Consider the following 12,607-nt stretch of genomic DNA (forward strand, 5'->3'; position numbering starts at 1 on the left):
ATAAGGGTGTAAGGGGTATAAGGGTATAAGGGGTATAAGGGTATAAGGGGTATAAGGGTATAAGGGGTATAAGGGGTATAAGGGTTTAAGGGGTTTAAGGGTAAATGGGTTTAAGGGTATAAGGGGTATAAGGGTATAAGGGGTATAAGGGGTATAAGGGTTTAAGGGGTTTAAGGGTAAATGGGTATAAGGGGTATAAGGGGTATAAGGGTGTAAGGGGTATAAGGGTGTAAGGGGTTTAAGGGTAAATGGGTATAAGGGGTATAAGGGTGTAAGGGGTATAAGGGTGTAAGGGGTTTAAGGGTAAATGGGTTTAAGGGTATAAGGGGTATAAGGGTTTAAGGGGTTTAAGGGTAAATGGGTTTAAGGGTATAAGGGGTATAAGGGTGTAAGGGGTATAAGGGTAAAGTGGTATAAGGGGTTTAAGGGTATAAGGGGTATAAGGGTGTAAGGGGTTTAAGGGTAAATGGGTATAAGGGGTATAAGGGTGTAAGGGGTATAAGGGTGTAAGGGGTTTAAGGGTATAAGGGGTATAAGGGTTTAAGGGGTTTAAGGGTAAATGGGTTTAAGGGTATAAGGGGTATAAGGGTGTAAGGGGTATAAGGGTAAAGTGGTATAAGGGGTTTAAGGGTATAAGGGGTATAAGGGTGTAAGGGGTTTAAGGGTAAATGGGTATAAGGGGTATAAGGGGTATAAGGGGTATAAGGGTGTAAGGGATATAAGGGTAAAGTGGTATAAGGGTATAAGGGCATAAGGGGTATATGGGTATTTCGTGTGCAGTAAGGACGTGCAATGCAACTAATGAAACACAACTCTTCAAAATTTATGCTCCACCATAACTATTAGTCTCATTTATTATATTACTATGAATTTCTATGCACCATTTGCAATTTTTATGTGAATACTTAAAAAGATCGCTATCTATCTAATCCCGCAAAACAGGATCTCATCGAATTTCAAGACCATGTGAATTGTTCATTTCAGTGCCAGGTACCATTAGCGAGCGAAGAATAGTTATTTTTCCAGGACAAGGAAGGAAGCCTATATTTATTTGTTCATTATTTCTGCCTCTCAGTCCCTTCCAACGTTGTGCGTCGTCTGTGGTCGGTCTATTCTGTAAACCTTCTCTGCGAGGCTAAAGAAACCAGTGTACTGCACGTCAACAGGCGTGACGTCATAATGATAGTGTCCACCCTCTCCGTGATCACTGAAGCAGTGAAAGTGTTCAATGCGCAAGTCCAAACCCTGAAGGAGAAAAAGAGAGTTGATCATTAAGTCCACTGTTCGCATTGCTGTTGGTACATATTTTCCTGGATGCTGTGCAAACCTGATCAATGAAGGCAGTATTTAAAACATGAAATACTTACGGGATCGTGGCTTTCGAAGACTCCAACACATACTAATGGTGCGCTCATATTGTAGAACTTGAGCCAGTTGTTGACATCGGTGTCCGTCTTGAGTGGAGTTTCGGAAAATTTGGGCTGTTAATACAAAAGAAACTTTCAACACAAACAGGCCTGTTCCTTACTTATTATGGGGGCTTGAAATCCCGAACCCTCTTCCACCTTTTTAAGGTGCTGTCAATAGGGAGCTGAGGCAACGACGACGCCGACGGCGAGGACGACGCCTAGTTAAAAATGAATTTACATTTTACCAGCGAAATTTGCAATTGTCCAGATCTGTTCAGTACGCCAATGGCTTTAAAAACGTGTTCAGGCTAAATATGTAATGCCAGCGTTTAATTCCAAATGGAAATACGAAAAAGTTAGCCGTCGTCGTTCGCATTCCTCAGACTACGCAGAACTTGATCATTTCACGTATTTGTTTTGCAGAGGACGGCAAAGAAATGTACAAAGATTTATAACGCACGTGCACAGCTATCGTTTCGCTCATTAGATCTTGTTTGGTGACGTTCTCGTTGCCGTCGTGGTCGTGGTTTGCTTAAGTTCCCTAATACCAGCAGACCACATACTCCTTAAAATTTGGCAAAACACCTGCAGAAAATACGCGCTCTGATAAGCGTAGTTTAATTTAATCCCACAGGAGTCCCCTAAGATTTTTCATAAAACCTCATCAAATAACTAGTTCACGACAAGAAGCTGCAATTTGCACAATTATAAATAGTTACCATGATGTGAATCTTGGCCTTGCCCTTCTCTATCACAAAAACTCCACCCACTCCAACTGGCCTGTTTCCATAGTGACCAGCTAGCGTGTGTCGCATGCACGTGATAAAATTCTCGTCCCCAGTCCTCTTGCTGGCGCAAACCTTCAGAACCTGATGAACAATGCAGCAACATTTAACTCAACCACTTAGAACTCAAAGAATTGTGAATCTCTACAAGATTGTTTCCAGTTCCATCAAGGCTAGTCAAATAAACCAAGCAGTTATAGCACTTGAATATGAATATTATTTAACAAAGCAGGTTAAGAGATGGTAGCAAAGGCTGATGTGGACCTGCTATGCGCAAATAAATGCTTACAAAATACACTAACTAGGTAATTACAATATCAGACTTTGCAAACACTATTGCTTTCATACCTTTCCTGGACTTCCATCGCTAATAAGGAAATTTCCTAACAAACCAAATTCTCTGCAGTTGTACTCTTCTAGGACACAGGCTCCATTCTACAACAGAATGATACATGTTTAAACTAAGTCGCTCTCTGTGGTTATTTTCTGGAGGCTGACAGAGAACAGGGGTGTTAGGTGAAAAGTGTGGGATATTTTTGCATTGAATTTTGCCATCCTAAGAGTATTTTGGGTGCTAACTGTTTGGTGGTGGAGCTTAGGGCTTGATCCCCAGTGCAAAAATATTGAGAAGACAAAATCAATGTTTATAACTTGTAGCTTGAAGATGTTGGAGTGAGCAATGGCTATCAAACTCTCTTCCAGTGAGAACTGTTCAATTGCATACTACCGGCTGACAATGCAGTAATTGCCCTTGACTTAATAAATTTATATAGATATACGTCATTTCTAATTTAACTAGTAAGATATTAGCAATATTGTCAAACACTTTTATCATGAGCTTCTGGCTTGGGGGACTGGGAGACCACCCCCGGTGTAATTTGACATGAAATAAATTATCTTATCTTATCTTATCTTATCTTATACTCTCATAGGGAGCCATCTAGAGTACAACAGCTACATGTATTTTGTGGTCATATATATTTCCAACTGCATATCTACATCATTGACAAACTTACTACTTCATTAACTTTAGCAATCTTTGTTGCAATTACTCCCTTCTGTTCAGAGTTTGTTACCAAGTTTGCCATCATCTGAAACAAACAGTATTCAGTTTAGTACACAGCTTGAAGTTTTCAGGTTGGAATCACATTACAAAAGTAACAATATTGAGTGTACAAAGACAGTTGGCTGTTAAGTAAAGATTTACCTCACAATTCACTCCAACAAATTTACTACTTCCAGCTCCTGCACCAATGACAAATCCTCCAGGAAGATCCACATTGCTTGCCACATCATCAAAACTGTATAACTGCAAATTGTAGTAACAAAAATGTCATTGACCATATCATTCTTAGAGTTGATTAAATACAAAAGCGTTTACATCTTAAATACATGCAAGCATTGATTTTCCTTGGTAAGTTACACATATAACAGAAAGCCAAGTCCAAAACAGTGCGAGAATAATAAACAAGTTGTCATCAAGTAGTTGACTTCTCAACATTTGCTTCCATAATCTGTATCATTCAGAGCATTTTAAAATTTGTCAGGTGTTAGCTTCCTGCACAGACTGACAATCTTTTGACTTCTCATACACTTCTCCCTGCTGGGGAGAAGAAAGAAATTGCTAAAATGATGTGTCAACTTAACAGTGTACAGTCATGTACCTTGGAAAGATTAGGAAGAGGTATGAGATATGGTGGACCACCAACATCAGCAATTCTGGTTCTCCCACAAATACCTTTATACAGGTTGAATGAGAATGCAGAAAAAAATCAGTTTAAAAATGCTGTTAAATTGACATTATTTGTTAAATAACTTTATTTTGAAAAAAGTAAATAAATATGATCAATTCAGGAGGCAATGTACATATACATACCAGGAGCAGCTAGTTTCCATGGCTTCTCTCTCAAATCAGGACAATCCACCACTTCAACCTCAACATTTGAAAAGTTCTTGGCTAAGCCAGCCTTAAGCACTAAAATTATCGTAGAAATAAATTAATGCAAGCCATTGACAGCATTACCACTGTTGTGGCTGAATGGTGTTTGAGTGGTTTATCAAGTTATGTTAATGTATGCTTAAGAAGGACGTTCTTGCACAAACTGACAGTCGACCACAGCCAACTGATATATAGCAGCAGTTGACTGATATCCCACTGATAATATTGCCGTTGATAGTCAATCGACAACATGAGGACCATTAAGTGGGCTGTCAATCAATATATCAGTAGAGTATCGGTCGTGTATCAGTCAATGCATTGACTGAGTATCGACTGGGTATTGGTCAAGTATCAGTCAAGTATTGCCCAATATGTATCGACTGATGTCCCAATCGAGGTTTCCCATAAGATCATACATGATCCAAGAACTTTGGTCTACTTTAGCCTCAGGGTAGAAGGATAGTCTGTAGAACTGTACAAGTTGTCCTTGAACATGCTACTTTAGAGTTTTGAGGTAAGGTTTATTAATAATGGTAATAGGACTGGGTGGAGTCAAATTCAGTCTGTAATCATACGAGTGATTAACAAAATCGGATGACCGCAAAGTGGGAGTCTGATTTGTTAATCCCAAGTATGATTACAGACTGAATTGGATGACACGATGTCCTGTTACCAATTAATCAAAACTATAACAAAAATCGAGAAATGAACAAACCATTGATTGATTACTGAACGATTTTAAAATGTCGTTATGAATGTTGAAAAACACAGCAGTTTACTCAACAAAGTGCACCGCAACAGCGCGCGCAAAATGACGCATACTGTCCAATTACAAGCATGACGCATACTGTCCAATTAATGCCTAAATCAGGCTGCTGATAGCCAATCACGTTTGTGAATTTTGTTATAGTTTGATTGACAATGGTAATAGGACTGAGTGGAGTCCAATTCGGTCTGTAATCATATGGGTGATTAACAAAATTGGACGACTGCAAAGCGGGAGTCCGATTTGTTAATCATGAGTGTGATAACAGACTGAATTGGACAACATGATGTCCTCCTACCAATTAATCATAACCATTATAATTTCCCACAAAAGTAAAAGTTTCATTTGAAAAAGGGCTTTTAAAAGTCATTTTTAAATATCATAATTAAAAATATGGAGAATAGCTTGCAAAATGGCAGTTAAGTTTCTTTCAAAACAGTCACCAGAGACTAAACCTCCAAAGTTTTACAAAGTCAGTCTCTTGAATTGGTTACTATAGTGATTGTAATCAATGCTGTGATTGGTGGAATTAGTGGAGAGGACTTAAAATGATTGGGTCATGTAACTGTCCGATTACAGGTGTCCGATTACAGCCAACTGTCCGATTACACTGTCCGATTACAACTTTGCAGATTAATTAGAGCAAAATATAGCAGTTTATGCACCAATCACATTTGAGGAAATTGTAATTGTTATGATGAATAAAAAAATTGAACTATTCTCTTTAGCCTGAAGTGAAAGCAGTACAACCATGGACCGCCACGCTGTGAATTACAGCAAATGCAAAATTACATTTCATGTCCGATTTCCGCACACACAGAAACGGTCAGTAACTTTTCCATAAAACATATTAATTACTATGTGTTAGAATTACATATCTCATAAATAACCAGTTATCAAAGATTATTGGAGTGCGGTCGAATTCTTCATCTTATAAATAAATTCAGTGAAGCTTTTATTTGATCTTTAAAAGAGCCTATTTTTCTAGACCAACAAGTATCTTCACAGAAACAATCTTCGATCGTATCTGGCTTAACAAAGAGATATGATGACCATACCTTGAACTAACTCTTCTAGCGGAGGTAGAAGAAGGTCTCTACTTTCTATTGGTAAATAATCCGACTTTGTCGAAGTATTTTCTGTCCCTGTGTTTGTCATTTCATTCGGGTGGCATTTACACCAGCCCAAGGAACAAGCGAAAATCGTCAGGCGTCCTTACCTCTTTACACTCGTACCTAGTCTTTCATGGGTTTGCCGCCCAGAAATAAATTTTTATCGTTGACTGCTGACATTGCTGCGGAATCAGTGAATCTATTTATCGGAATTTACCTGGAACTCTACCCAATGATGGCATCTTTACGAAGATTTTCAAGATTTGCGGCAGTAGCTTCAGCAGCAGTAACGTTTTCGGGAGCATACATCGTCTTCAACAGCACAAGAAATCCCGCACGTGCTAGCGCTGACACTTCACCCGGCATCGAGAGCTATCCAGAGGAGTTTGCGGACCGTCTTCTGGTCAAACCTTCTGGTTTACGATGGGACCCGAACTGGGATATGTGCAACAAAGGTGAAAAGAAGTCTAAGAAGAAGGACAATAGTAGGATTGAAGAAGAATCGAAAGAGATAAAGCCCACAGCTGTACGCCATCTTGTGTTTATAAGACACGGGCAATATTATTTAGACGCTGCAAATGACGATGATAAACGATTGACCGAGCTAGGAAGGTATGGAAAGAAGTGTTTTGCCTGTTATATTGTTAAAAAAGTACCAGCTTTGGATTCTTAAATACTAAGTAAGGAAGAAGATAATGAAGGTCTTGGGACTTCTTGAATCAGTTGACACAGGTTGACAGTAATCTGCCCGCACTCCCCCTCGGGGAATGACTGCTCTACTGCCAAGCAGAAGAGGTGTAAGAAGTGGAAAAGATGTTCATGTTAAACGAGGCTGGTAGGTATAAACCTGCCATGAATGTAAGCTTCTCATCTGACGAAGGAGGAGGATAAGGGAGGAAGGGAGCTGGGTGGGGGGGGGGGGGGGGGGGGAAGATGATGGAGGCAGCACTCTATACCACAGCAAAAACAACATTAGTTGTGGATAGGCCAGGTTCAATGGAACCCTCCCCCCCCCCCCCTTTCTGTTCTTGCTCTGTACTTGATCAGTACAAAGAGTGAGTAGCTTTGTCATTGGGAATGAGCTTATATCTGGTCACAAGAGATCTTGCACTCACTTTATGAAGGCTGCAAATCACTGTTTGTTTTATTTACAATTTTATTTATAGGTTGATCATGACCTCAAAATAGAAGTGTAAGCAGTGTGGGCTTGAGGTGGAAGCTTTTACTCCTCCCATCCAACCTACCCTTCTACTTGTAACTTGCAGTTCATAGATAATGCTACACTGTATTTCTGTTGTCACTTAATGGTTATAGAGCGCTTCAAAATTATCTGCCATTTAATAGGCCACTTTCGATATATTAAAATTCAGCTTGATAGTGAGGCCTAGAGGACACAAACAAAAGAAATGAATAAACATGCTCACACAATTTCCTTTGTTTGTGTCCTCTAAGCCTCACTGCTAAGCTGAAAACAGTGTCTATTCAAACCATATTTTGTTTTTCTTGGATTCAGAGTACAAGCAAACACAACTGGCCAGAGACTGAAAGACCTATGTGTAAACCTCAAGTACACCAAACTAGTTTGCTCTACTCTAATAAGAGCCATTGAAACAGCAGATATCATTGCATCATATCTTCCAGATGTACCAAGGGAGACATGTTGCATGTTAAGAGAAGGAGCACCTATCAAGCCTGATCCTTCTTCACCAAATTGGAAACCAGAGAAAAAGGTCAGTGTGTGTAACAGTGAGGGAGATAGAGAATTTTAGAGCTAGGGGTTTGAGATACGGACTCTGACGGTGGTCCCCTGAAGGGGGCTCAGGGGAATCCTCTCAGAAAATTCCTAAAATTGAGAAGCTGAGTCAGCGTGTTGAAATGTCTCATATTTTTTTTAATTTAGGGGGTTCGACCGAACCCCACCCAGATCTGCCCCCAGTAACATGTATAAGCTCAGTGTTACAGAATCTTCATTGTTTCTGTGTACTGTTAACCTCTGCCCTGCCTAGGTCTTCTATGCATCTACATAACTGAACAGTTTAAAGTGTACATGTATGTGAAAATTGACTCAATGGACATGTTAAATCATGTTTTTTTAGGAGAAGTTTGAAGGGCTCACTTTCATGCATTTGAAATGTTAGTGGTAAAACAGCATATAGATTACGATTTATGTTTTTCTGGCTGGCATTCTTTAGCAGTTTTTTCAAGATGGCCCTCGCATTGAAGCTGCTTTTAGAAAATATGTCCACAGAGCAGATGTTGATCAAGTGGGAGACAGTGTGGAAATCTATGTGTGCCATGCAAACGTAATTAGATACTTCGTATGCAGGTAAGAACTTTTAAAAGTAAAAAAAAAAAACAAACCAAAATTTGTTTTTCTGTTTACCTGTACACTGTATTTAATACAGTGTACACGCCTAAGACTTTGTTTGAATCCTTTTACAGAATACATGTGCACAAATGTTTTCCCCAATTGCAATACTATTTTATGCTAAAAACAAATTTTGTTCTCCAGTTGAGTACCTCAGTCAAGGTTTGAGACCAGGCTGCTTGACCGAGGGTCCTGATTACTAAATGTAAGCTCAAGGTGCCTTCCACTAACACAAAATGACAATATTTAGTGACCACCTTTTGTGTTGTAGGGTGCTTCAGTTTCCTCCAGAAGGTTGGCTTCGTATGGGCATGGGTCATTGTGGAATAACATGGTTAACCATCAGGCCTAATGGGAGGGTGAGCCTTAGAAGTATGGGTGACACTGGCCATTTACCCCCTGAACAGTTGTCGTCATAATAACAGTTGGTTGTTCAGCAAGCCAAGTTCAGCCAATGTGCTGCAAATTCTATGACAAAATTTTGGGAAGACTGTTAGTAGTAAAATATAATTTTAAAATGTTAAAAGAATTGTGGATGCTCTGATAGCTCAGTGTGAGTTCATCAAGCTCCATTACCTCATAAATAATTAATATAACATGGCCTATTGTGTGTTACACGCACATACTTTATCAATTTATGGTGCATATCACTTGCATCATAAGTTTGAGCTCATGCAATTTCTTGAACACTGCATAAAGGATATTAGTAAACTTGCTCCTCACGCATTGAACTTTTAAAATACATTCAGATGCATTTAATAATTAAATATACCTATACAGTTAATACAGATAATAATAACGAACAGATACCAGTGAGACTGATCAGTAATACAGGTGTTCATAAACATGTACAGGAACATATCTGTGTGTAAACTAAGTACATGCAGTTGAGCTGCATTATTCTGACCCCCATCGGAAACTGTGAATGGATAAGGGGTTCAATAAATAAGTAACTGACTTGGCCCTTGTTTGGGCTAAAAGAAGTGGTACGGTGGCTAATGGCGAGCTAATTCTAAACCAGGTCACCATAATGCAGATTTCCTAGTGGTGAAATTGTTGTTTTTTTTATTTTCACAACTTGAAAATGATGAAATGTATTTATTTGTTAAGCACTATTTTCCGTAAAAACATGTATATTTTGTATCATTTTATGTTCTCACATTTTTCATTACTGTTGTAAATCACATTATTTTATACATTGGTACTGTCAAGAATGCAAAATAAAGTTTTCCTCTTCAAGTAATTATCCAGCTCTGCATGCAGTTTTTTAAATACTATACACCTTTTAGTCAATGTGGTTAATTTACTTAAAGCATGCAATATTACCCAATTGTTGTCCGCTCTGCCACTAACCCGAGCTTGAAGTTACTTTGACTTTTTGTTGCCTTATCACTTTATGCTAGACTCCAGCTGTGTAACAAAACACTCAATTACTGGTCCTTTGATAAAATATTTGATTATTAAAAGTTAAAACTGGGTTGGCCCTGGCATACAATATTAGTGTTATTTGAGGTTAAGTGACGACAACATATTTTTGTTCGAGTTAAAACACCATTTGGAATTTTAGAGGCAGATATGTGGGTTTCGGTGACATCGGAGTGAAAGCAGTCTCATCAATTTGTAATTTGATATTTGCTGTTTGATAAGAATCCTTCTCTAAGGAGTCTTGCGTTGCGATCCATGTGACGGCTTTTATATGTCATAATTATAAAATCTTGAAGAGACAATGGCGAAAAATTATTAAAAGTTATGAAAAATGTTAGTATTAACTACTTAATAACCGAGAGTGAGGTCGTTACGGGAAAATCTCAAACTGAGGTCTTGCCGTATTGACCGAGCGACAGCGAGGTCAATACGGTAGGCCGAGGTTTGAGATTTTCCCGTAACGACCGAACGGTCGAGGCTATTAAGTTGTTTATTATATGGCTCATGAATTAAAGGAAAGAAAAAATTATTCGAGCGGAAGTCGTCAATTTACATCCGGCGATGCGCGCGTTTACCGATTCATTCATCGTCTCAAACCCAGGGCAAAACTACACAGTCAGTGAACTTCACCACTGTATTACGTCTTCCGTTAAAAGTGCACATTTCCTCACGGGAGAAATGATTGTCCCAGCCTCAAAAAGGTATTTTAGTATCGTGGTGCCACAACTTGATGGGAGAGGTTTTCCAACTTTTGTGGCAAAACGTCAACGCACATGGAAAAGACAGAAAGTGCTTCAAAATAGTCCAAACCAACGGCCTTTCGGTGAAACAAAATACTAATGCTTCAGAATGCACTGCTCAGAATACTACGATTATCAGTTGAGTAAGGCGGACGAAAGTTTGGTCACCAAGTTTTAACGTAAAAATCGTGTTGTTGTCACGAGCAACTGGCTCCGTATCCATTGGCAACTTGTCGGCCTTTGACGTCAATTGACAGCAAAGCGCGCGAAATTGTAGGCGACGCGACAGGCGACCAACTATGGGGCGCCGTTTGTAAATTTATTATTTAGACCGAATTTATGCCATTTTCCCCTTATTTATAAATAATTGGAAGTGCCACAAAATTTGTTTATAAATAAGACACAAGAACTTGTCCGTTGATATGTAAATAATTATTTTAGGTACGTTCTGATTTATAAATAATCTTTTACCATAGAGTTATTATATATAAATAATAAACTAAACAACTTCAATTATTTATAAATCAGGTCATCTCTAAAATAGTTATTTACATATCATAAAGTTTGTAAATCCCATTATTTATAAATAAATTACTTCGCCGGGGGTGTAAATTCATTATTTAGAAATAATAAATTTCACCTTACCGAGTGTAAATTTATTATTTATAAATAATGAATTTCACTGAGTGTGTAAATTTATTATTTATAAATAATGAACTTCACTGAGTGTGTAAATTCATTATTTAGAAATAATGAATTTCTCCTCGCCGAGTGTAAATTTATTGTTTATAAATAATGAACTTCATTGAGTGTGTAAATTCATTATTTAGAAATAATGAAGTTTCATTTCGCCGACTGTAAATTTATTATTTAGAAATAATGAATTTAACCGTGTGTGTAAATTCATTATTTAGAAATTCATTATTTAGAAATAATGAAGTTTCATTTCGCCGACTGTAAATTTATTATTTAGAAATAATGAATTTAACCGTGTGTGTAAATTCATTATTTAGAAATTAATTATTTAGAAATAATGAAGTTTCATCTCGCCGACTGTAAATTTATTATTTAGAAATAATGAATTTAACCGTGTGTGTAAATTCATTATTTAGAAATTAATTATTTAGAAATAATGAAGTTTCATCTCGCCGAATGTAAATTTATTACTTAGCTCTTATTAACCGAGCTGGAGGTCTGTATGGGAGAATCTTGACCGAGGTCGTGAGTACAGACCGAACACAGTGAGGTCTGTACACACGACCGAGGTCAAGATTCTCCCCTACAGACCGACTTAGCTCGGTTAATAAGATGTTTATTATATGGCAAAGAAGAAAACTTTAATTCGTTTAATGTAACTGGTTTGCCGACAGTTTGCTTGCGAACGGCGATGAGCTTAACTTAAACCTGCCGAAATTTGCTCGTTCTCTTTACTTGTTTGTTTTGTCATCAGGCTTTTTGGCAGTGCCATAAATGATTGAGAAGAAAATAAAAGAAAATGGTGAACATTTTTGTATTTTAGTTTGCTACTTTGTCAACGCAAAATGAAACCGGTCTAGTTAGATGCCGGTCTAGATGGGAAAATCTAGACCGCGGTCAATATCGATTTCAGCCAATAATATTCGTGAATTCGGTAGTTCCTAGTGTTTGTGAGACGCAGCCATATAATAATTAGAAATAATGAACTTCACTGAGTATGTAAATTCATTATTTAGAAATAATAAAAGTATGAATGACTGACCCAGCGTCTCTTGCCCGATCGATTTCGGAGGCTTTTTCGCGCGCTATAAGTGAGACAGTTAATGCTGCCCTTGCTCAGGTACGTATGCAGCCTGAAATTCAGCAGTGGCGGATCTAGGGGAGGCCCCCCCCCCCCCTATTTTGGTTAACTTAGTTTAAGCGAGAATCACGCTTCAAATATCTATTATGTAGTTCTTATTCACTCAACAATTCGGCAGCTCACACTGCAACAGGAACAACGACAACGACAACGACAACAACTACTCAAAGGCCGAGGTAACAGGTAAATTTTAAGCCAAGAAATTGCTGCATGAAGAAAATGCAGA

General features: G+C 38.2%; 2 protein-coding genes across 3 annotated transcripts; one reads left to right on the plus strand and one right to left on the minus strand.

Moving 5' to 3' along the window:
- Nucleotides 1-711: 711 nt before the first annotated feature.
- On the minus strand, nt 712-6,145 carry LOC145462867 (beta-keto L-gulonate decarboxylase-like). The gene is made up of 9 exons (XM_081446510.1): nt 5,958-6,145; nt 4,071-4,169; nt 3,859-3,932; nt 3,402-3,503; nt 3,211-3,285; nt 2,543-2,629; nt 2,129-2,278; nt 1,368-1,481; nt 712-1,245 (listed from the first exon to the last, which is right to left on the minus strand). Exons 1-9 carry the CDS (start codon nt 6,055-6,057, stop codon nt 1,072-1,074), a joined length of 975 nt encoding a protein of 324 aa, XP_081302636.1. The 5' UTR covers nt 6,058-6,145; the 3' UTR covers nt 712-1,071.
- On the plus strand, nt 6,064-10,131 carry LOC145462866 (serine/threonine-protein phosphatase PGAM5, mitochondrial-like). Of its 2 annotated transcripts, none has more exons than XM_081446508.1 (4): nt 6,064-6,623; nt 7,525-7,741; nt 8,204-8,337; nt 8,651-10,131. In XM_081446508.1, exons 1-4 carry the CDS (start codon nt 6,145-6,147, stop codon nt 8,796-8,798), a joined length of 978 nt encoding a protein of 325 aa, XP_081302634.1. In that variant the 5' UTR covers nt 6,064-6,144; the 3' UTR covers nt 8,799-10,131. The 2 variants fall into 2 exon arrangements, with proteins under 2 accessions (XP_081302634.1, XP_081302635.1); XM_081446509.1 differs by having other exon boundaries at nt 8,207-8,337.
- The last annotated feature ends 2,476 nt before the right edge of the window (nt 10,132-12,607 follow it).

The sequence above is a fragment of the Orbicella franksi genome, chromosome 12 (genome assembly GCF_964199315.1).
Source record: "Orbicella franksi chromosome 12, jaOrbFran1.1, whole genome shotgun sequence".
NCBI classification, from domain to species: domain Eukaryota; kingdom Metazoa; phylum Cnidaria; class Anthozoa; order Scleractinia; family Merulinidae; genus Orbicella; species Orbicella franksi.

Bases quoted from the DNA above. Each gene is read 5' to 3' on its own strand.
- LOC145462866 (XM_081446508.1), top strand. From the start codon at position 6,145: ATGGGTTTGCCGCCCAGAAATAAATTTTTATCGTTGACTGCTGACATT. The intron at 7,742-8,203 runs GTCAGTGTGTGT...GGCATTCTTTAG, and splicing joins ATTGGAAACCAGAGAAAAAG to CAGTTTTTTCAAGATGGCCC. The intron at 8,338-8,650 runs GTAAGAACTTTT...TTTGTGTTGTAG, and splicing joins ATTAGATACTTCGTATGCAG to GGTGCTTCAGTTTCCTCCAG.
- LOC145462867 (XM_081446510.1), bottom strand. From the start codon at position 6,057: ATGACAAACACAGGGACAGAAAATACTTCGACAAAGTCGGATTATTTA. The intron at 4,170-5,957 runs GTATGGTCATCA...CGATAATTTTAG, and splicing joins GCTAGAAGAGTTAGTTCAAG to TGCTTAAGGCTGGCTTAGCC. The intron at 3,504-3,858 runs GTACATGACTGT...TACAATTTGCAG, and splicing joins CTCTTCCTAATCTTTCCAAG to TTATACAGTTTTGATGATGT.